This window comes from Suricata suricatta, chromosome 1 (genome assembly GCF_006229205.1).
Source record: "Suricata suricatta isolate VVHF042 chromosome 1, meerkat_22Aug2017_6uvM2_HiC, whole genome shotgun sequence".
In the NCBI taxonomy this organism is placed as follows: domain Eukaryota; kingdom Metazoa; phylum Chordata; class Mammalia; order Carnivora; family Herpestidae; genus Suricata; species Suricata suricatta.
In genome coordinates, this window is record NC_043700.1 from 49,255,106 (window position 1) to 49,280,551 (window position 25,446).

The window sequence follows — 25,446 nt, forward strand, 5'->3', positions numbered from 1 at the left end:
ACCGCCAGCAGCACCTTTACCTTGGCAATGCCAAATATAATTTCAGGCCAATGTTGCTATGGGGGTCAAGGGACTAAAAACAAAGCGATTCTAGTTTCAAATGCAAACAGGAGCCAAAAGAAATTGTATTTTCAAACAAATCTGATTAGAGGCCTCCTGCCCTTGGCTATAAGGGCTGTTGTAACTAACTTGGTAAGGTTTCATAGCAACAATTTATTCAGGGAAGATACAGGTGTGCCTCAATGAAAGCCAACTCTATATATGAAAATCTACACATATCTAAAATTTAAATTTAAAAGTGATTCTGCTTTAGAGAGAAAAGCAAACCAAGAAACAGACTCTTAACTATTGAGAACAAACTGAGGGTTACCAGAGGGGAGGTAGGACGGGTTAAATAGGTGATGGAGATTTAGGAGGGCACTCGTGATGAGCACTGGGTATTGTATGAAAGTGCTGACTCACTACATTGTACACCTGAAATTAATACTACACTGTACTTAATACCAACTGGAATTTAAATAAAAAATTTTTTAAAAAGTCACTCTGCTTTATAGAAATACTTCTTACTTGGTGTCTTAAAATGTGATTATATTTAAATATATTCCATCTTATATGCAAATATGTACAGACATATATTAAATGTCAAATAGAGGGTCCTGGGTGGCTCAGTCAGTTGAGCGTCCAACTTCGGCTCAGGTCATGATCTCACGGTTCGTGGGTTTGAGCCCTACATCGGGCTCTGTGCTGACTGCTAGCTCAGAGCCTGGAGCCTGCTTCAGATTCTGTGTCTCCCTCTCTCTCTGACCCTCCCCTGCTCACACTGTCTCTCTCTTGCTCTCTCTCTCTCAAAAACAAATAAAAACACTTTAAAAATTATAAAAAAATAAATGTCAAATATCACCAAGGCCTGATCTCCTCCTCAGAGTGTGACCGGCAGCGTTGGCATCACCTGGGAGCCTCCTGGAAATGCAGACTCTTGGGCCCCACCCCTCTCTCAAGAAACAGAACCTGCAGTTTAACAACATTCCCAGGTGTTCTGTGTCCATATTATGATTTCAGAAGCCCCGTCCTAGGCAATATTCATAATTCTAAAGTCAGACGCTCTCCCAGATGTCACATGTATCAGGACTTCTACCAGTAGCTCTCAATCCTTACTCCTCATCATCACCTGTGCCATCTGGGTAGGCTTAATTTGATATTAAAACTATTTTTCTTCTTCTCTTTTTAATACCTATCCCTGGACCCTAACCCCAAGTTAGGATTTAACCGGTCCAGTGTAGCATTTTTTAAAAAGCTCCTTAGGTGATGGAGTGTAAGAGCTGCTAAGAACCACTGCTACAGACCAAGTGCTGCATCCTGATACAAAACTGCCTCACCGAACAATCAGGATGTTCAGAGCAGCAACAAGAGGAAAACCACCAGCTAGAATAAGAGATCAAGATGCGCCTGGATATAAATCTTGCACAAAACACAGAATTATTTCACGGTTGGCCTTCTCTACACCAACTGCACCAAAACAGATTTTCCCTGGGCTTGCACCAGGGGATTGTGTCAAATACAGGCTCATGTCAACGTGGTCGTGAATGACACCACTATCAAAAACCCAAGTAACACTAGACAGTGTTGAAAACCTCATGGCACCTAACCTCAGTAAGTCCGCAGGCAGATGTCTGCCAGAGGATTAGAGACCTCTAATCGCCTATAACAAAAAGCTTTCCTGTGCTTACCACAGAAGTTCTTTTAAAGTTCTACTGAAAGTTTCCTTCCCTGATTTGTTCAACTGTAAAATTTCAAACAGAGTGCTACAAAAGACCACGGTTGCAGGCAGCAGAGAGAAAAAGGAGGGTCACATAATCCAAGGATGCGAGGATCTGGAAACGCCAGCATAGTAAGCATAATCTTGCATTCAAGACTGACAGAGCTGGAACAGAAAGGTTATCATCAGGGGTCCGGGTGGGCTACGGGGCTGACGTAAAGGTGCCATGTGTGGCCACGGGAGGGCGTAGTCAAGGCAGTGCAGAGGTGTCGGAATATCCTGGAGGATACTCAAATTACAGAGCAGGACCCAAGGAGAGTGATTCAAGAGGAAGGCTCAGATACGACAGACGTAAAGTCTCTAGTGAACCAGGCAGGGGCCTGCCTGAGCCATTCCAGGTCACACAGTCACCAGTGAAGGGCAGAGGTGTGACCAGGAGCAGCGCGGTCTGATGATCCTCTGCTCTTTCCAACAGCCTCTCTGGGAATGAAGCATCTAGTGTGGCCTGATGTCAGAACACCTCCTTCCTAATTACCCACCTGCCTTTGACATGACTCAGCAGAGACCTATAAACACCGCCCCTCGGTGACCCAATGGAGCACTGCCTCCTCAGTCCTCACTGCTAAAGGTGTAGGGGCAGAAGAGCCCTGAGAGATGGAATTTAGTCCCAACCTGTAAAGGAAATCACCAAGCAAAATTTCTAATAACTGCTTATTCTAGACTCTTTGGAAATAATATTAAATAACAGCCACTGCCCTGGAAAAATTCCTGTCAGTCTGGAGAAACGTGAGAAAAAATTGCAACAAGGCCCTTGGCTAGGAATCAATAAAGAAACCTAAGTAGAACACATCAGATTAATTGAGTAATCATTATACCTATCATATTGCAGATTTTTGGAGGCAACACCAATTTTATGTTTATTTTTAAATTTTTTTTTATTTTTGAGAGACAGAGAGATAGCATTAGCAGGGGAGGGTCAGAGAGAGAGGGAGATACAGAATCTGAAACAGGCTCCAGGCTCTGAGCTAGCTGTCAGCACAGAGCCCGACACGGGGCTCAAACCCACAAACCGCGAGATCATGACCTGAGCTGAAGCTGGACGCTCAACCGACTGAGCCACCCAGGTGCCCTGGCAATACCAATTTTAAATCTTTACCCCTTTATTTCCAGAAACCCATATATCAAAAATTCTATTTTGACATCCAAACTCAGGACTGCCTCTTACTTTGGAAATAGCACAAAAAACTCTGTGCTCTATTACACAGCATTCAATTTACTAATGAAGCTTATCTACTTGTCTCATGTAGGGTACAGTATAGTCACCCTGTTCTCACCTACTTTTTTTTAATATTTATTTAACTTTGAGAGAGAGAGAGAGACAGAGCATGAGCAGGGGAGGGGCAGAGAGAGAAAGAGACACAGAATCCAAAGCAGGCTCCAGGCTCTGAGCTGTCAGTACAGAGCCCAAAGCAGGGCTCGAACTCATGAACTGTGAGATCATGACCTGAGCTAAAGTCGGACGCTTAACCGACGGAGCCACGCAGGCGTCCCACTGACTTAGTTTTAAAACAAACAATATTGTACAATGGAGGAAATACTACATCTAAATCCCTTACAGAGTCTCATGATGATCTAACCCTTTCAAAATGCTTCTAAAAGGAAGCAGACCAGGACAGGAGTACGTAGATGATATTATCCCTCCCCAAGCCATACCCAAACTGTTATGCAGTCTCAGCACAGCAAAGAAAACCGCTGCATGCATCCTGGGACGGGACAGACGTTTTCTCCATTGAATAGGTCAGCAAAGGCATTCTTCCCCGAGTTTACTCTAGTCCTCACACAAGGGAAAAAGCAGGTAACACATACCCTTTTTTAGAATCCTTGTATCTTCCAACTACTATTATTAAGATCACATTTAGCCTTTGTTTAAGACCTCTCAAAGTTTTGTTTTGCTTTTTTTCTTTTGGAGCTTTAACTAAAGAGCACTATCAGTAATAGATATAAATAGTTCTACACACGGCTGAAAATCAAGAGGCGTTGAAATAGAATGTATCAATTGCTATGTGGCTTAATACCTCGGGAATCTTCTTACTCTGTCTTTTCCCAAAAATGCAGTCAAGATCTGTTTTGCTCCGAGATGATAGGTCCTTCCCTAGAAAAACAACACGGTACCTTTCAGTAATACCATTCTTTCTAAATTAAGGAGCACAAATATAATCTTTGAGAATCCTGAAAGCAAAATGGGCTTTGGAAATGAAACAGTTTTGTAAACTACTTTCTCTCTCCCCTTCACAGTCAAGCTAACAAGTAAAATTAAGTTAATTTTAAAATGGCTGAAAACTCAAGAAGACAGTGTTTTAGAACCAGAACCCGTGATGTTCTCTCCTTCATGGCAGAAACAACCAAAAACGTGTAGCACGAGATGAAAACTAGATTTCAAAGCTAGCTCTACTACTGGTGTGCCTTTCACGTATGATTTCTGGGTCTCTGGGTTCCCCTGCTTTAAGACTGATTTTTTTTTAATTTCAAGGAGATATGAGTTACTCAGTATTATGAAATGCAGAACAAAAATGCTGTTAGCTATATAGCTTTTAAACACACATGAATGAGAGCACACTATATTTGACACATAGGGGCTCAATAATTAACCGAAAGAAGAAAATTTAAAAAGAATAAATGCAAACAAAAACTACTACATTAGGGTGAAAGAATTTCAGATTTTTCCCTTTAAAATGTTCTTTACTATTACAGCTGTCTCATCTTTAAATAAAAGGATACATCATAAGAGTAGGAAATGAAATGGCTTCTGGCAAAGCACTGTCCAAAGGATCTATGCCTCTTATTAAAAACACTACTCTTTTAATTTAATTTCAAACCCACAAACCAACTAATTTAAAATTCACTTCTTTGGAATTTCCACTTCTACCAATAATACTCTGTGAGCAGTCAACCGAATCTCTTCCCATTTGTCAACTACATGGTAAATGCATTTTAAAGTGTAACTACTACATGTAAAGTCTTGAGGCTATGGGGGGGTTAGGCTCTGGGTTAGACACAAGAATTTTTGTTTTGAGTAGGAAGCCTGAGTTCCAATGTCATGGACTCACTGGTCTTCTTGGCTTCCTGTAGCAAACTGACTTGGCAAAGTAATGGTATGACCCAGAAGGTTCTAGTTCACTGACTCTCATTGGGGCAAATATGATATTGCTCAGTGACTCCATGAAATTAAAAAACAAAACACCTTGGATTTAATGCAAAGCCAGGCACCGTAACCAGTTTCACAGGCCGCAGTACCAGTCAGTACGACCTGTTCCTATCAGGAAAGACATGTTCCTTTGTGGCTCCGTGTTACTCTCTCCTTTCTTCCTGAGTTAGAAACAAAGCAGTCTCGTTCTGATTATTAAGGAGACCCATACAAAACCCCATAGGAAAGCTACTAAGAACAAAATGAAGTGTATCCCAGACAAAAACTCAGAAAATGAACCAGAAAAGTGGGGAATAATGGCTGCTCATGGTGGGGATAAGTGGGCAAACCCTCAGGAGGTCTAGAGATCTATTCTTAGCTTTGTCATCAGCATAACCCACTTTGCACTGCAGAGCACATTCAGGGTGGCAGTTTCTATTTCAGAAAAAGGAGTTATACTTAGTTCAAAATATGTATTGGCCATCTATCCCTAACCTATCTTCTGGAATGGAACAGAAACCCTAAAAGAAATGCAAATTAAGATCTTTTTTTTACAGCAATTCAACTAAAAGGAATGGTGTAGGGATTAAGGAAGGGAGGACATGCAAGATCACAATTCTACAACAGGACGTCAAACTATGAACACGCAGAGATTGAGAACAAATCTAAACATCACAGGGCGAACTGCCAAGCTGAGAGAGACTGTAAGCTGTACCAATAAAGGTGCAAGTGTCCCTAAGGTTGTGGTGATGGGCTCTTGTATCAGAAATTTTTATCCTTTAGCAAAGTTCACTTAAGTAAATGTAGAAACCAGGATTGTTACAGGCCTTGCTCTGGATTTGATCTGGATAACAAAACACAGAGAAGAATTAAGAGTCAGAGACCAATGGAAAGGGACTTAAAGACAGATCAAAATGTGAAGATGGAAGTGATTCTAAAAGTATATATATATTAAAACTGAGCTTGAAAGCTTACTGGTCTCAGTTCTGAATTAAGGTCAAATCACAAAAAATACTGTTGATAAGCTTAGATGTTAGAGAAAATGACAATCAGAAACTGAAAGGAAATACAGGTTCTCTGTCTGAATTTGGTTCATCTACCTGTTAGTCTTCAATTAGCCATAACATTTTGAGAACCAGGAAAAACAGCTTGCAGTAGCCAAGCTGATATAACATAAGTCCATATAAGGATAAACAGGTACTTTCAAAGAAGAGTACTTTATGGTCTTTTTGGCTATTTTTCTAGTAATCATCATTACCAAGCTTTCCAGTCTATCTGAGTGGCGATTTGGAAAGGAGTGATGTTACCACTATAGTCAGATACACTTTACAACACCAAGAAGTCCACAAGGGAAGCAAATGAAACTACAAAAAATAAACATAAGAATTTAAGAGTCACAGAGATTTGGAGCCTCTTACTTTAAGGGTAAAGTCAAATAGAAACCAGCAAGTTCCAAGGAAAAAAAATCTATTATAGGACTGTATTGTAACAAAGACTTAAAAACAAAAACAAAACAAAACAAAACAACCTGAGTTTTCTCCTCAGATGAAAGGGGCGAGGGCAAGGAAATGCAAGTCTGAGAAATACATTTCTTAAAATAACAGAAAAATACTTCAGGTGTATGGAGGGAGCTTCCTTTGCTTAGAAAGTTCATTTGCATTCCCCAATCAGGAAGGATAAAACACTGTATTCTGATTTCTGTTTTTAATTAAAATACAGGGGGCCGATAATAAGCCTAGGACCGAAGATTATGGCAATGACACTGAAAGGGTGATGTCAGAACACCAGGAAAACTGAAGGAACCAGAGCAGGAGATGAAATAAGTGAGACCCTCTCAGCCAGTAAGAGAGTTGGAGCTCTGTAAAAGCCTGCCACGGTGCCGGTTTACATTTAAATGGCAAAACAATCAGAAGAGGGGACTGGGTGCCCGTCCACAGCAGAGTCTGTCTGGGGAGGAGGTCACCGCACTGGGAGTCCTACAGTCTGGTCCAGGCTAGCGAGCTGGCTACCAGCACAGGTGCCATCCATGCAGTTTCCCTGTTTAAGAAGCAAATACTACAAACTGTCACAGGAATAAGAAGCCTGAGTAATATTACAGGATGAAGGTGCACTTCAGTTCACGTAACCTTTCTTCCAGCCACCATTCAATGCAGGGTGGGGGGAGCAACGTTCTCTTCACAACTTCCCACTGCATATGTTAAACACTTCAAAAGGGCCTTGTGGAATTTCATATTGTCCCTATCTTTTTCTCTCTGTAGATGGGCCCTCAACAAACATTTTCAAATTACAAGAAAGCACACTGAAGTTAGGCTTATTAAACAAAAGCAGATGAAATTAACTTTTAAGTTATATAATAAATTGATTCAAATTAGAAATTTGAGACTAAAAAATGGAATAATTATGTATCAGAACTAAAATGATATAGCCAATATTTAGGCAGCAGTATATTTTACAATGTTATTTGCTACAGGAATCTCACGAAGGTCAAATTTTTATTTTTACTCTTCACACCAAGCCATATAAAATGCCATTTCCCCATGGTTTAGTCTCTGGACCACAGATGGAAGTTACAACATGAATCACCCTCATCAAATAAGTGAATTAGTTACTTTTACTAAGAGCATACCTGCAGGTTAAAATGATTATCATTCATCATGCTGAACAATCAAAAATTCCATAAAATGGGTCATTTCTAAAAAGTCGTAAGACCTACTTCAGAATTCAATAATGACTAAAAAAATCTTTCCTCACTTTATTTACTTATTTTTCAGTAGGATTCATGACCAGCATGGAGCCCAATGTGGGGCTCAAACACACAATCCTGAGATCAAGACCTGCGCTGAGATGAAGAGTCGGACGCTTAACCAACTGAGCCACTCAGGCGCCCCTGAAATATTTCCTCATTTTTAAAAGAGGAAACTAAGTCTGAAAGAAGTTAAGTGCTTAAGTGATCTGAGAGAGTCACGGAAGAACCCAGGTTTCCCGTTGATCTATGAACATTCATCCGCCTTAGAGAAAACTGAGGATTTATCACTCATATCCAGAGACAACAATTGCTCTACAAGATTTCTTTTATTAAATGAAAGAACCTTGGAACCTGCTCTCACCGTGGATTGTTAAGATAGATAGTAAATAATCATTTTCTTTACCACCTGGATTTCTGCCTCCTTTTCCCACGTTTTCCACTTACTCCCAATCTGCATTTCCTCTATTTTCCCACTTAATCTCCTCTGCTTCCTTTCTGACAATTTCTCTTGAACCCTCTTCCCTGTATACCAACGCTCCCTTTCTCCCCAGGCAAGGCTAATAAATCAGCAAACTTCGTTCAGAGAAAGCAAAGGCACAACACACCAAGCAGGCTGATAGGGTCACCTGGCAAGGAAGTGGCTTAACTAGAAATAGAAAGCAGCATCCAGTAGATTAAAGCAGATTAGAGAGGTTTATCCCAGCTTCAGCAAACACTTCAGGTGAAATCATGCGTGTAGTTAGTTTTCCTTCAGGAAAACTAGATTTGCAAAAGTGAGAGCTTTAGATGGCTGCCATGCCATCTGCAAAGTTACAGGCTACTTTTCATGACTTTGCTCTGCATCTTTCTGCAACATCTTTTTTGCTCTAGGTTCTAATGAGAAAAGGAGGGATATTTAAGGACTAGTTATAAAGTGGCAATTTAGCCTCTCCTCAGAAAGACTGAGGAGGTAACAGGGACTGTCTTTTGTTCCAGAACAGAAGTGGGGTGGAGAGAAACCCCGATCAGAAACCACAGAGGACAACAACAAAGATGGTTCTAAGCTGAGAGAAAGAAGCAGGGAAAACAGAAGAGCCCGACAAACCACAGCAGCAGGAAGAGGGAAGGGGGAAGCGCATGCCCGACTCTCCTAATACACATTCCAGAAGCTCTTCAGCTCCCGACTCCATTTAGCTCTGCCACGGGCTCTCACTTAAACCAAACCCAGACAAACCTTTGGGGTTCCGGCCTAAGTGAGAACCACCATTAATCACCAAGATGAGCGGAATTCCAGCTCCCATTGCTATTGAGGCAAGTTCTAGGAGTTAGGGAATTTTCAATCATGCCAATTAGACTAAACCAAAGAAATGTGTGTTTCCTGGCATATCAAGGTAGAAAGGTACATCCATTTCCCATAGAAGAGCCATCGTATGGTGACTAGATATCACAACAGGATTGCCATCACATTTATACTTCAAGTACAGTATGTAATAAATAAGCGTTTGTGCCTAGAAAGTGTACTTAATGCATAATATTATTCTATGGGAAAACATCTGGAGGAGTGGAGTTCAAGTTAAATTGTTTCTTCCCAATACAAGACTGCCACCTCGTGGTTACACAGGACAACTGCACTTGTAATTGGCTGCTTTTACTGGGAAAGCAGTGGGGAGGCAGGGATGGAGGAAGATGGGATTCACTACCTAGTTCTCAAATATGTTTTTTAATGCTACTTTGCAATGACCATGAAATGCCTAAGTTAACACTCCATTCAATGAAGAAATGGTGTGAAATAACACAATTCAGTTTGGGAGTGAGATTTCTCATACTGAACATCTCAAGATAGAGCACAAATCTGGAAATTGGCATAATTTAGAAGGTATTCAACACCAACATTAAACTTCAAAAACAAGAAATTGTAACTAAAAATACTGAGCAATAAGTTAAAATTATTTTCTGACTTGGCAACGTAAAGTCACCACTGTCTTTTACGTAGCAAGTTGACTTCCACTTCCAACTTTGCCAAAGGATTTGCATGTAATCTCAGCCGAAGTGTGGGGTCCTACCTCAGAGCTAACGGATCTGCAATTTAACAAGATCCACAGGTGACTCCCAATAAATGCGGAAACCGTAGCACTTTAGTTTTACATCAAAGCAGGCAGGCTGCCTGTCCTTGTCCGTTCTGCACATACACCAAGAAGCAATGTCGGTGAGAGCTAGAAATGCTGTAGGAAACCTAGTATGAACGTGGCGATTTCAACAACAAATAAAGAAATGCTTAATTCTACCTTTTGTGAATTTCATATAATGAACACGGTTTTTGGAGATCTTGGACTTTTCTTCAAGGCTGAAAGTTTTCTTTTCTTTGTTGTCTGAGGAGTCTTTAAAGAAAAAAAAAAAGAACATTAAACTCTGTATCCATCCCCTCACTTATTCCGTTAACATGACGTGGTCTTATTTAAATAAAATCTTTAGTCCTATCTGAACTCTACTCATAGGATTAGAAACACTCTCCTTAAGCTGTGTACTGTGAATCAGGCAAGGTTATTTACATGAAATCTATAAATTCCTTAAGGAAGAAAATGAAAACTTGTGTTCACACAAAACCTTTACATGAATGTTATAATAGCCTTATTTATGATAGTAAAATACTGGAAATAACCCCAAATTCCTTCAATGGACAAATGGCTAAGCAAATTCTGGTACTTCCTTACACTGAAGTGCTTGCTACTCTGCAATAAAAAGGAACTGAACTATTGATACATGCAACCACCTCACTGTGCTTAGTGAAAAAGGTCAACCTATACACTGTATGTTCCATATAGAGAACATTCTCAAAATGACAGAACTACAGAGCCAGAGAACACAGTCTTGGTTTCCAGGGGTCAGGGATGAATGGGGAGTCCTGGAAGACGGAGGGGTGGAAGGTGGGTGTGCAAGCAAAGAGGCAGCATGAGGCAGCTCTTCTGTGGTAATGAGACACTCCTATACCTAAACTGTGGTGATGATTACATGAATTCATACATGCAATAAAACTCCACAGAGCTTATACACACACACATGAAGGCTAGAAAAAATGGTGAAAACCTAATGAGGTCTATGGTTTGATTAACAATCCACACAAGTGTCAATTTCTTGGTTTCAATGTTATGTTGTCACTATATTAAATGTCACCCCTGGGAAAGAGTGGGTGAATGGTACTCAAGACCCTTGCAGTACCATTTTTGCAATTTTCTACATGTTTGTAATTGTTTCAAAAAAATTCTTTTAAAAAGTGAATAAAGGTAAGACAGGTTAAATGATAATCAAAAAACAGATCAGAGATGATAATCAGGTTAGAGTATGAAGGGCAGAGCTAGCACTCAGCCATTGCCTCAGATACCAGATTTCACTGGAGACTCACCTTAAGGACAAAAACAAAAACAGAACAAAAACAAATCGAGGAAGAAATTCATGTTTATTCCTTTGATAAAAAAGGAGAATGTGAGCCAGAAAGTAATCGCTTGCCTAAAATATCAGAGCAAGTAGACCTGGGGTTAGAATCAGTTAGAGGGTAGTTAACTAGCTGCCTGTATTCGCTCACTTTATCTACATATCAAGGTCAGGCAGCAGAGTCCCACAGAAACACAACATCATAGGCAGAAAAGATCCTGAATTTTCCATAAAGAAATACAGAAATGGGGTTAGAGAAAATGGAGGAAAGGAAAATTTTGCCTTAATAGTGGAACAAAACCAGCACATGTCCACTATGTTATAGGAGTTTGCTGTAATCCCTCACAGAAATTAGTGATTTTAAAAACAAAGTGTGAATTACATAGTAAGGCTCCAAAGGATATATAGATGTCTCAAGGTTTCAGATGATATTAGCATGGGTTAATCATATCAGCAGCCCAAAACATTCTCTCCGGCAGCCACTTCTCACCAAGAGGTTGGGGTTTTTTTCCGACATCCCATGAATAAATTTTTCTTGTCTTTTGGAGGTCACACAGTTCTTAGGGTACATAATATTCTCAATTTTGATGTTCCAAACACAAGTCACTAAGTAGGTTCCGAACTTAGATAAGTAGTTGTGATCAACTGAAGGCTTATGGAGCACAAGACCCTGGCCTCAGAGCTTTCTGTGCATGCCCCGCAAAGGAGCAGCCACGATTATTAACCGTTCTTCACAGAAAGGGCACTGAGGCAGCGGGATTAAGGGAGGCACACCTAGGAGGTGGCTGTGGAGGGATTCGAACCCAGGCGGAGATGAGGAGCATCCACATTCTTACCCGCTACCCCGTGTCCCTGTCAGAGCTGCTCTGGCACTGCAGAGGATGCTAAGCCTCACGAGGGGAGCTTCTCAGCTGCCGGGGACACAGATGTCCCACAGTGCCCGGAGCACGGACGGATCCCAGGGGAGTCAGCCCCTAGCTACGTGTCTATATGCACTCCTTCCCCACACTGCTCTGACGGTGAGTAGACACAGCAATGTGGCTCTCCTTCTCCACTTCTCCCACGGGCCCCCCTCACTTTATGAGGGGGGCACGACTCTCCTCTCAGCAAGGGTAAGTAAGGCACAAGCCAAAGGACTGGGAGGCACCCTTTAATCAAAGCAGCAAAAGCAGCCCCTCTCCCCACACCAATCTCTCTCATCAAGAGACGCACTTCCACAAAGACTGTACTGTTATAATAATTATTTATCAAAATTTGTATTTCCCAGTTTTATTCACTGTCATCTACTGATATAATGGCAACTTCATCCAAATAAAAAATAGTTACACAGGGGCGCCTGGGTGGCTCAGTCGGTTGAGCCTCCGACTTCGGCTCAGGTCAGATCTCACGTTCATGGGTTCGAGCCCGCATCAGGCTCTATGCTGACAGCTAGCTCAGAGCCTGGAGCCTGCTTCCAGTTCTGTGCCTCCTCTCTCTGCCCCTCCCCCTCTCATGCTCTGTCTCTCTAAATAAAACATTAAAAAAAATAGTTACACATAAAATCTTGGGGTTATTAGAAATAAACCAAAAATGTGTATATATTTGTTTTGTGGCACAGAAATAGGATAGGATGATGAATTTTAAGTTTAAGCAAAAAGAAACGTATAAGCATAAAATAACTATGGGTATATGCAATGGAAACATTATTTCAGAGGAAAAGGAACTATGAAATATAACATTTCTGACTACTAAAAGACTTGCTGGTGTATTTCTAAATACACAGCATCGGATATCAAATTGCACTGGTATATGGCATCCACGGGATACATTTGAGAATAACGTAATGGTTTTATTTTAAAATGCTAGTATTTCCCAAATAGGCCAGAAATTATATCTTTTGCAATGATTTAAAGATATGATCAATAACCTTATAAATGCTTCTCTTAAAAATGTGAGACGGAGTTGGGGGGGGGCACCTGTGTGGCTCAGTTGGGTAAACATCCAACTCTTTTTTTTTTTTAAGTTTTTATTTTTGAGAGACAGAGAGATACTGCACGAGCAGGGGAGGGTCAGAGAGAGAGGGAGACACAAAATCTGAAGCAGGCTCCAGGCTCTGAGCTAGCTGTCAGCACGGAGCCCGACGCAGGGCTCAAACCCACAAACCGTGAGATCATGACCTAGCTGAAGCCGAAAGCCAGACGCTTAACCGACTGAGCCACCCAGGCGCCCCAACATCCATCTCTTGATTTCAGCTCAGGTCATGATCTCTCAGTTCGTGGATTTGAAACAAAAGGAAATAAAAGGCATCAGAATCAGCAAAGAAGAAGTCAAACTTTCACTTTTCGCAGAGGACATGATACTGTACGTGGAAAACATGATCGACTCCACCAGAAGCCTTCTAGAACTGATCAATGAATTCAGTAAAGTTGCAGGGTACAAAATCAATGTACAGAAACCGGATGCATTCCTATACACCAATAATGAAGCAGCAGAAAGAGAAATCAAGAAACTGATCCTATTCACAATTGCACGAAAAACCATAAAATACCTACGAGTAAACCTAACCAAGGATGTAAAAGAACTATATGATGAAAACTATAGAAAACTTATGAAAGAAATTGAAGAAGACACCAGGAAATGGAAAAACATTCCACGATCCTGGATCTGAAGAATAAACATTGTGAAAATGTCATTACTACCCAAAGCAATCTACACATTCAATGCAATCCCCATCAAAATTGCACCAGCGTTCTTCTCAAAGCTAGAACAAGCTATCCTCAAATTCGTATGGAACCACAAAAGACCCTGAATAGCCAAAGTAATATTGAAGAAGAAAACAGTTCATGGATCTGAGTCCTGTGTTGGGCTCTGCATTGAGAGCGCGGAGCCTGCTTGAGATTCTCTCCCCACCCCCCGCCCCTCCCCAGCTCACTCACTTTCTCTCATAATAAGTAAATAAACTTTAAAAAAATGTGATATAGAGTATACTGTTTTTCAAAGTGTAAAAAAAACTTGAAGACTGCTGTCCTAAACAGGTGATTGGCAACCCAGTTTATTTTCAAAAATATTTAAAATCACAAGGGACAAAATATCTGAGGGAAATAACAAACTTTTTCTAAAACCATGAAGTCCACCAAAAACCCAAGTTGAGTCTGTGGAGAGAACTAATTAATAAAATAATGCCTAAAAATAAAATCTGAATAATATACTGAGTTTTATGTCCCACAGGAAAATAAGGTTTATTTCTAGAACCTTTGCAAGATTCCATGAAGTGGACGGTATGGGATCTCTGCTTAGTTAAAATGCATACTGTATAAATTGGTACACAGTCTTAATGAACTAAAAATATTATTATAGTAGAAAAGTATGGTACTGGGTTATTGTTTCATCTGCTTTTCAGCTTTAATACAAGTAACATGATCAAAAATTCACTTGGATGAAGATACTGTATTTACCAAGGATGACATGGCAGAAAAATAACCTGTTAGTTCCCCAGGTCCATTCCTTGGACAGGTCTTCCTTACAGGAAGGCTCTAAAGACTTCCTAGTATTGGGACCGGCAGATAGCAAGGCCTGGTCTCTCCTGTCCTGGGCTGGACAGTAAGCAGTGAGCGGCTCCATCCCATGTGCAGGGCTACCAGCACCCTCTACAAGTCTTGAGGTAGAACTTAATCTACAGATGAGAAACTCTGGCAGTCTCCTGCTTGTTTTACGCAAAAAGAATCAGCCTGCTTGGATAAATCTGTGCACCAGACTGCATGAGGACAAAGCACTGTCACTTGAAAGCTGTTACGCACTCACTACCTTCCTGACAAATAATACAGGGTTCCCTGGGTCACTTTAAACATTTCACGACTGCACTTCCGGGAATACATCATGAAGGCCCAACCTCACTGTGCTCAGCCTCAGCAATCAAAAACAGAACAAAGTACATCTGTCCCAAACCAGGGTTTTTGCAACTATGATGGCATATCTCAGAAAAGAGTAATCATGATACCATCAGAGAAAAAGTAACTTTCTAGCTATCACTGTGCAAACTGCTCAAATATCTGCTTTCTTTTAGTACCTACAAAAATGAATCTCATAGCTCCTTTCTTTTATGAATCTGGGAGCTGATCATGTCTTGATAACCTTATCACCTACAAAATTACAAAGTTTTCTGTAACTCAGTACATGAAAGAGGAAGTTATGATACCAAACAAAGTGCAAAGTCAACTCATTTTCCCTCTTCAAGAATGTGTGGATGCCTCTAAGAAAAAGAGCCTCAGACTCAAAAGCTTCTGCCTCCGTGACTGTGGTCATGCAAAGCCAGCTCAAGTCCATCTAATACACTAATCACATCACCGAATCTGTGTAAGAAAAGTGACTGCCATTTATAGTTGATACCCCAACACCACTGCATGTTACTCTTACTTAACCTTCATTATAGGTTTAATATGGCACAAATTACTCAAGTAATTAAGTCCAACAGAAAGAGACCATGTAAATTTTTAGATTTATTGTGACACATACCATCATATATAGGAACATCGTAAGTCCATAGTTATAAAGCAATTCCCCCCACCCCCCACTTCCTGGATTAGAAAACAGAACACTGCTTGTATCTGGAAGCATCCAGCACCCAGATGCCCTTTCCTCCTAGAATGGAGTGTGTCAACCCCTGAGCTACTGACATTTTGGGGTAATTATTTGTTTGGGGACGGAGGGGCACAGCTGTGCTGGGCACTGAAGGATGCTTAGCTGTCTGACCTCTACCCACTAGACAGAAGTAACATCTCCCCAGCTGTGACAACCAAAAACGTCTCCAGGCGTTGCCACATCTCCCACGAGGGGCAAAATCGCCCCCAGTTGACAACCACTGTAACCACAGTCCTAATGGTAACCATAATCTTGATTTTTGTGATAATCCCCTTCCTCTTGCTTTGGTTTTGGTTTTAACCATTTAGTTTCAAGAGGGTGGGTGAGTAACAGCCACAGAAAGTACGTAAAACATAATGTTCACAAATAACCTATGTAATTACCTACCAGGAAAAAAACCAAAACACTAATATCACCCCCAAAAGTTCCCCGTGAGCCCTGTGGCATTGAGAAACGCCACCTCCTTGCCTCTTCCCCAAAGTAATCACTATTGTCTTACATAGTAATCACTTCCTTGTATTTTAAAATAACCTGACCACCCAAGTATGGCACCTAAATATCAGATTTTCACCTGCCCTCTCAACTTTTATACAAGTGGAATCATACTGGATGTTATCATGTCTCACTTCTTTCTGTCAACATTAAGTGAATGAGATTCTTCCATGCCAGGGAACAAACAATAGCCTATGGGCCAACTCTGATCTGCCACCTGGTTTTGTAAATAACATCTAAGGGGAACACAGTCACATCCTCTTGTTTATATATTAATTATTGCTGATTTTACAGTGCACTAGTCAAGTTGAGTAGTTGTGACAGAGATGCTATGCTCTGCAAATTACTTCTATGTGGCCCTTTACAGAAAAAGTTTACCAACCCTTGCTCTCTGCTCTTGCATATAACTATACTTCACTTCTTTGCATTTACAAACATGGCAGTTTACCTGCCCATCCTACTGCTGATGGATAGTTGGGTTACTGCCAGTTTGGGGACACTGAAGATAATAAGTATTCTTTCTTCCTGACTGAAATACATCCTTCAAAATTTCTTTTATCGAAGGTCTACTGGAGGTAAAGCTTTATCTGAAAACTTATTCCATCACTTTCCTGAAATATTTATTTGCTGGGTATAAAATTCTAGGTTGCCAGTTATATTTCCCTCAATATATTATTACTCCAATGTCTTTTGGGTTCCACTGTTAAGAACTCTGTTTTCAGAGTGCCTGGGTGGTTCACTTTGTTAAGCATCTGGCTTCAGCTCAGGTCATGATCTCATGGTTCGTGAGTTCAAGCCCTGCATCCGGCTCTGTGCTGACAGCTAGCTCAGAGCCTGGAGTCTGCTTCAGATTCTGTATCTCCCTCTCTCTCTCTGACCCTCCCCTGCTCATGCTGTCTCTCTCTGTCTCTCAAAAATAAATTTTAAAAAACATTAAAAAAAAAAAAAAAGAACTCTGTTTTCATTTACAACTATTGTTTCTTTGAAGATAATCAGCATATCTTCTCTGGCTGCATTAAAAGTCTTCTCACCTCTCTGTGAATGTGTGTGTGCATGACCATATGTGTGTGTGGTGTTCTGCTATATTGTTACACTGTTAGACTGTCACTAATTCTATAGTCTTCAGCCCTTATCCCCTTAAATACTGCCTCTGTCCCATTCTCTCTCTTCTTTGTGCTGCTGAACTTCTATTAGATACTAGATCTTCTCACGTTAATCTTCTGTTTCATATTTCCTAGCTTTTCCTCTTTCACAGTTGCATCCAGGATCACTGTTTTCTAAACTATTTTCCACACTTTCTTCAGCTGTGACCACTTTGTTATTACACCCAATAGGGGGCGCCTTGGTGGCTCAGTAGGTTAAGCATCCAACTCTTGATTTTGCCTCAGGTCAGGATCTCACAGTTCGTGAGTCAGGCTCTACGTCAGGCTCTGTGCTGAGAGTGCGGAATCTGCTTGGAATTCTCTCTTTTTCTACCTCTCCCCTGCTTGCATGCTCTCTCTCAAAATAGATAAACATTAAAAAATAAATAAATAAACCCAATATCACACTTGGTATCCAAGCTTATGTGTAGTAGAAACTGGCCACAGTCACTGGTAATACAAACTTAGTGATACCTGATAGGAAATAAAAAGCTTAGAAAACAAAGAGATTTGGATAAATTTTCAAACCCTCACCATCCAAAGCTTTGCTACTCTCTCTCTCAACTATTCGGGAACTGAAAAAGTTGGGGTATACTAAACAACAATAAAGACACATAACCTGATTAAACATTGAGCAAAAGACCTGAATAGCTATTTCTCCAAAGAAGACACAAATGGACAATAATCACATGAAAAATGGTCAACATCATTAGCCGTGGACATGCAAATCAAACCACATGTAGATATTACTTTATAGCCATGATAAAGTAAAAATAAAAAAGACAGATGCTAACAAGTGCCAGCAAAGATGAAGAGAAATTAAAGTCCTCATACCCTGCTAGTAGGAATGTAAAGTGATGTAGCTGCTTTGGAAAAGAGTGTGGCAGTTACTTAAGTCAAGTTAAATATACAGTAATCATATTACCCAGCAATTTCACTCTACATCTATACCCAAGAAAAGTGAAAATACAGGCCAAAAACTAACAGTGTTCATAGCTGCATTATTCATAACAGACCAAAAAGTGGAAGAAACACAAATGCCCATCAACTAATGAACGGATATACCATGGTATATTTCTACAATGGAGTATTACTGAGCAACAAAAAGGAATAAAGTACTAATACATGTTATAACAAAGATAAACCTTGAAAACATTATGCTAAGTGAAGGAAACCAGTAACAAAATACCACATGTTGTAGGATTCCATTTTCATGAGATGTCCAGAATAGGCAAATCTTTAGACAAAGAAAGTAAATCAGCAGTTACCTAAGGTAGGTAGGGGGATCATGGGGCATGACTGCCACTGGGTAGAGTTTCTTTTGGGGGTTGATGAGATGTTTTAAAATTGGTTCTGGTGAAAACTCTGTGAATATACTAAAAGCCACTGAATTGTATATTATAAATAAGTAAATTATATGGCATGTGAATTATATCTCAACAAAGCTAAAAAACAATAACACAGCAAAGTCCCTGCCCCAACTCTACTCTTAACTGGTTCTCCTGGGTTTTACTTCCTTCATATTTCTAAATAATACCCTTATACTGCTATTCTTACCAATTTCCAATTGGCTTCCAAAAACAGAAGCAATTTTTAACTGGCAATAAGTGTGGACCTTGCTCAGAAAATGCACAGAAGCTAATGGAGGGAAGAGTGTTCTAGAGAGACACAGAATCTAGTGCAGAATCCTAAGGCAAGAGGATGCCTGCTGTAGTCACAACCCTGCACAAGGGTCAGTTGCTAGGATGGAATGGGTAAGAAGAGGGGTGGCAGGAGGTGAGGTCATAAAGGTCCATGTTATATATGCCTGCATGTTCACTGAAAGGACTTTGGCTTTTATTTTGAATGAAAAGGAGGAAGCAGTGGCAGGGGTAGGGGTTGGAGGGATAAGCTCTGAGCAGGAGAGCAGGATGGCACAGACTTAAAATCTGAAAGAATCACTCTGTTATGCAGGAGGAGACCATGGATGGATAAAGAAAGCTCAACTGAGAGCACCGCTCTCAACCAGGGGTATTTTGCACAAGGGACACCTGGCAATGTGCACACATTCTATTATGGTTACCACTACTGGGCGGGTGGGAGAGGTGCTAGTGACATTTAGTGGGCAGAGGCCAGGAAGGCTGCTTAATCATCCTATTTGCACAGGACCTGCCTCACAGCAAAGAATTATCTAGCCCAAAACTTCAGTAGTGCCATGGCTGAGAAAACCAGCTTCGGTAGCTGTTATAAATCTGGACAAGAAAAAATGATTGCTCAGACCACACTGGCTACAGTGCAGAGGGCAGGAAGCAGAGTGTGGATATATCCTGAAGGCAGAACCAACAACACTTCCTAGTGGACACAGTTCTTGAGCTCAAACAACTAGAAGGATGGAACTGACACCAACTGAAATAGGAAAGATGGTGGATAAAACCGTCTGTGGGTGGGTGTGGGAAAGTAGCCAAAACTGTAGTTCGAACATGTTAAGTGTGAGAAGTTGATAGCTGATGACACCCCAAATGAAGAATACTGAGTTGTAAGTTCAAAACAAGTCTGGAATTTAGGAGAGAGGGTGACACCGCAGTGAGTAATCTGGTACTCGTCACCAAACATCTCAGCCATGGTCTGTTACATCCAGCCATGATGTATTGAAGAATTGGTATAGACAATAGATGAGGGCAGTCCGGGACTGAACTGCAGCGTTCCAGACAGGATCAGCCTGGGATAAGAGAAATGCAACAGAGATAAGGGAGGAGTGGCTGGTGAATCAGGAAGAAAACCAGGAGACGGTGGGGACTGGGAAGCCAAGGAAAATGAGTGATTCAAGAAGCAGTTAACATCTATGTCATGGGTGAAGTAAGCTGAGGATTAAAAAGTGCCTACTGGAGGGGTGCCTGGCTGGCTTAGTTGGTAAGGCATCTGACTCCTGATTTGGGCTCAGGTCATGATCAGAGTCGTTGAGATCTAACCCCATGTCAGGCTCCATGCTGGGCATGGAACTGACTTGAGATTCTTTCTCCCTCTCTCCCTCTGTTCGTCCCTCTAAAAGAATTATTTTTAATAACAAACTATAGAAATGATCCCTGAAAGTATAGTCTTTAAAAAAAATTACTTTTAAATACCCACTGGATTTGGTAACATGGAAGTCACTGGTGACTTTGGCAAGGGCAGATTCTGTGGAGCAGTAAGGCAAAGTCTGACTGACATGGGTTTAAAAGAAACAGGAAGGAGATTCCCTATCATCTGCCCACAAAAGGTAACTGCTACGGTCATGCCCCTCTACTAAAAACAATGGAAAACAAAAGATATGAAACAACTCATCAGACATGAACAACAGGCAGCACAGGACTGTCATCCTTGATGGAGGGGCAACAAAGGACGTGAGCTCAAGGGCTGCCCTGGCTTTCTGTCAAGAGGCAATTTCTGGACATGGCACAAGGAAAGGAGCCCACACAGAGCGCAGGGCTCGTGCTGAAATGAAAACGTATGTCCACACAAAGACGTATCCAGAAATGTTCACAGAAGCTTTGCGTATAGTAGGCAAAAACTGGAAGCAACCCAAATGTCCATCAGCAGATGAATGGATACACAAATTATGGCATACTTATACAATGGCATACTATTCAGGAATGAAATGAGTTACTGATAAATGCAACATGGATAAATCTCAGACTCATGCTGAGAAAAAACAAGCCAGGCAGAAAAGAAAACACACCTAATCTGTATAGAGGGATCAGTGGTTGTCTGGGGCCAGAGAATGAAGTGAGGAGAGGTGGGAGGGAGAGGATGGGGGCTGACTTGGAAGTGACCCAAGATAATTTTTTATAATGATGAAAATTTCTTTATCATGGTTATTATGATATTATATATTAGAGGTATATACTTTTGTCAAAACTCATGGAACTGTACTCTCAAAAATAGGTACAATGTATTATATATAAATTATACTTCAATAAAGTTTATTTAAAATATTCTAGGCAGAGTCCTGCTTCCAGTAATGGTGAACTGGCTCATTTCAATGGTCTCTCTTGCTAGGAAAACCACAACACAATATTGGGGGGCAGGGGAAATGACTTCAAGATATTATAGTGGAGCAAAGCAGAGAATTACACAGTCCCAGTTAAGGATAAGGAAATCCAGAGAAGTGAGTCTGATGTCTGGGTCTCTCCACCCCACCTGCTGAGTGTCCACCAACTCTGTAAGAGGCAAAAGAGAGGCAGCGCAACAGACTGAGACTGATTCAAGGCATGTTAAAAGTTTTTAAAAAAAGAGAACAGAACTGAAATCAATTTGTATAGAAAATTCGAGTTCTGTGGCAAAGGAGAGCAGAAACATCAGGAAGTGGCCATAAATGAGGTAAATGGGCTGAAGAAACAATTTTAAAATTAATTTTTAAACAATTTTTTCAGTAGACATAACAAACGTGATACAACGTCATGAAGGTACAAAGGGACTATAGTATAAGCTCAGTTTCCTCTCATCGCTGTTTCCCAGCCACTCAGCCCCCTTCCTAGAGGCAATCACTCTTACCAGTTTCTTCAGTATTTTTCCACAGATATTTTGTGTATATGAAATATATACAGAACAGATATTCTGGAGCTACTCTATGTATATCAACCTCAGAACCACTGATACTTGGGGCCAGATACTTCTTTGTTATCCTGTGCACTGTAGGATATTAAACAGCATCCCTGGCTTCTATCTACCGGTTGCCAAAAGCACCCCACCTCCAGTTGTGACAACCAAAAATGTCTCCAGACATTGTCCCCAGTTGAAAACCACTGATGCATACCCAAGTACACACACACACACACACACACGTATTTCATCTCTATTTTTCTACAAAAGCATACCATATCTACAGTTTTTCGTCTTCCTTTTTTTTACTTTATAATAATTGCAGATCATCCATCAGTCATACTAAGATTTCAAATTTTATGTATATCTTGCTGCCAATAAGTACGGCTATTTATAATATTCATTACCTTAAAAGCATTCTATTTTTTTCTTAATCTGGGGAGAAAGCACATTATTGCCTTTGATTTCATTAATGACACTTAGGAATAGCCTCAGGAACAAGCCCAAATCTACCCACCTGAAAAGTATCACTCTTTCTTGATGGCACTATATGCTAATTACTAAAAGTAATCAAGAGAAAATATTCTACTATGGAGTTCTAGCTCTACAAGTAACAACAATCATAAAGATTATAGTAGCTAACACTTATTAACTACTTACTATAGGTTAGGGTGCTTTAGTTATATTAATATAACTAATCCTCACAATAACCTTCTGAGGGTGGTACTATTATCTGCATTTCACCAAAAAGGAAGCCAAGGTACAGAGACGTTCAGTAACATACTCAAGGTCACATAAGTAGAGATGTCAGAACCAGGATTCAAATCCAGGCAGTCCGGCTCTGGTGTTCATCTCTAAACCATGACACTCTTTTACTCTTCAGTCAAAACCTACAAGTCTTAGATGATCATGTTTACATTCGTATCTGTGGTTCTACTGATTTCAATTAAAATCCTGAATGTAAAGATGTTTTTGTTTATAATTAGGAAGGGCTAATGTCCTTTAGTTTTACTATTGCATATATCCTGCATTTCCTAATACCAGTCCAGTTAGTGTTTTTGCAAAACATTTTCCTTATGTTTTTCTCTGGCTAACAAACTGGCATCTTCTATATTAGGACCAACTATCTTTTTATATAGAACTGCTAGGATAGTTCTAATAGTTATACCATGAATAAAAAAACTGTCCAGGTTATAGCTTCCAACAAAAAGGAATTAGGGAAAATATAAACACAGCACCTCTCCCTTCATGCTTTTGGGTTCAGTCCTATACACAGTACTGCAATATATCTTCCCAGAGTTGGATTTGCACGCTAACTTTACCAATTACCAGCATATGCTCTAACTACCCCCTAAGCAGGGACTGTCGCATACAGGTGCAGATCCTCGAGTCTAACTCGGTATCCAGTACACAGCTCAATACATGTTTGCTGAACTTGGCTGATTTCAAGTTTAATTCCACAAAGTTTTTCCTCTTTTAATTTAACAAGCATCTTTTGACAGTTCACTATATGCCAAACATGCACAGGGAATGAAAAGAAATTCCTACAAAAATGTTTGCAGAATATTTGCAGAATACAACTCATCATCATCATCAACAACATCCAATTCAGAAAGAGACAAAGGAATTGAAGACATTTATCCAAAGAAAACATAAAAATAGCCAACAAGCATATGAAGAGATGTCGAACATGACTAATCGCTAGGGAAATGCAAATCAAAAGCCTCTGAGATATCACCTCACACCCATCAGGATGTCTACTATCAAACAAACAAAACAAAACACCCAGAAAATAACAAGTGCGGCCAAACACATGGAGAAATAGGAAGTCGTGTGCACTGCTGTGAATGTAAAATGGTGTAGCCATTATGGAAAATACTATGGTGGTGCCTCAAAAAATTAGAATTACCATGAGATCCAGCAATCCCATTTCAAGATATACACCCAAAGGAATTGAAAGCAGGGACCTGAAGAGACATTATACATTCATGTTCACGGCAGCATTATTCACCATAGCCAAGAAGTGCAACCCCACGTTCCACTGATGGATGAACGATAAGCAAATTGTGGTACGGACTACAATGAAACACTATTGAGCCTTAAAAGGAAGGAAATAATACAAAACTGAATGCCTGGAAATGGTACAACACGGATGAACCTTGGGGACATTCTATTAAGTGAAATGATCCAGACACAGAAGGACAGATACTGTATGATCACACTTATATGAGGTAACCAGAGAAGTCAAATTCAGAGACAGAAAGTAGAATGGTGGCTGCCAAGGGCTTGAGAGAGAGAAGAATGGGGAGTTGGTACTGAATGGGGACTGAGTTTCAGTTTACGAGATGAAGAGTTTCATGAAGAGATGGTGTGCTAGTTGCACAGTAGTGTGAATGTACCTAACAGCCCTGATCTGTACACTTAAAAATGGTTAAGATGGCTAATTTTATGTTATGTGTATTTTACCACTATTTTTTAAAAAGCTGTTTGCAGAAGAGCTAACAGTCTAGATTTCTTCAAGAATTAGCTGACATCATGTCATTGCTTTCCAAATAGCCACGTGACAAAAAACTTCCCTTAAACTCTAAAACTGGACCAAAAGCCCAAAAGTCTAAGGACTATAACATCCATGTCCCCTCAACAGTACTATCTTTCTGTTAATATGGAATGCCCAATACTCAACTGTTTCATTTCCAGTTCCTACACCTTCCATATACAATTTCTAGTACTGAGGCCCTTGTAACAAATTTCACTATATCTGAGCATTTTGAATCCTTATATACATTCAAAGGTAAAATAAATTTCACTAGGTAGTATCAATACAAAAAGGGCTTTTCTAGTAAGCCTTTGCTGGCTCCTGGCTTGTGGTCCCACTTGATATTTCTTGCTTTGTATATGTATTTGTTTTTGCTTTGAATTTTAAAAACATGTTTTTAGTCACACTCAAGGATCCCTGGAAAGGTCTTACTATTTTGAGATTGAGAACTGAACAGATTTATCTTGCCATTCTCAAACTATTAAGGGGAGAAAGTGTTTCCTTTTGATGGTGAGAGCACCATTAAAATGTAAACAGAAATGCCTATTTGTAATAGCTTCAATCAATTAACTTTCAGATATATGATGCTTACAGTGTAAAAATATTTTAAAAGTTTCCCCTACCTGCTGTTTCTTGCCCATGACAAGTGTTCAGCTCAGCCAGAAGCTGGTTAAAATCATCCTGATGAGCAATCCAGTTATCCTGAAAACACCCAAAATATCAATTAAAGGTAAGCTTACAGTTTATGTACACCGGTTATGATAGATTTATTCTGGAATACAGGAAATCTAGTGGTTAATGTGAAATTTTAAGTGTTTCATCAAAATACTATGCTGTAAATTTGAATGAAGAAATAATATAAATAAAATGTAATTTATCTGTATCAATATTAAAAATGGGTTTCTTAGAAGCCTGAGTCCTGATTTCAAATGTGGATCACTTATCGACAGTCCAACTATAATCAAATAATCAACAGGCAACCTGCGCGCTAAATATTAAAACAAAGTA

At 40.2% G+C, this 25,446-nt stretch overlaps 1 protein-coding gene, 1 long non-coding RNA gene and 1 pseudogene across 3 annotated transcripts in view; 1 reads left to right on the forward strand and 2 right to left on the reverse strand.

The window, feature by feature from the left end:
• The window catches only part of PINX1 (PIN2 (TERF1) interacting telomerase inhibitor 1), an 87,007-nt gene that overhangs the window by 52,178 nt on the left and 9,383 nt on the right, over positions 1-25,446 (reverse strand). For both annotated transcript variants that reach the window (XM_029938591.1, XM_029938596.1), the window contains 3 exons: positions 25,062-25,140; positions 9,951-10,043; positions 3,832-3,908 (listed from right to left, as the gene is read on the reverse strand). In XM_029938591.1, coding sequence (XP_029794451.1) covers positions 3,832-3,908; positions 9,951-10,043; positions 25,062-25,140 — 249 coding nt within the window. The remainder of the gene's footprint in view (positions 1-3,831; positions 3,909-9,950; positions 10,044-25,061; positions 25,141-25,446) is intronic.
• Positions 1,252-2,603, forward strand: LOC115290803. Its single transcript, XR_003908212.1, has 2 exons — positions 1,252-1,888; positions 2,232-2,603. It is a non-coding gene; the product is annotated as an uncharacterized LOC115290803 (long non-coding RNA).
• LOC115302903 lies at positions 20,273-20,423 on the reverse strand (annotated as a pseudogene).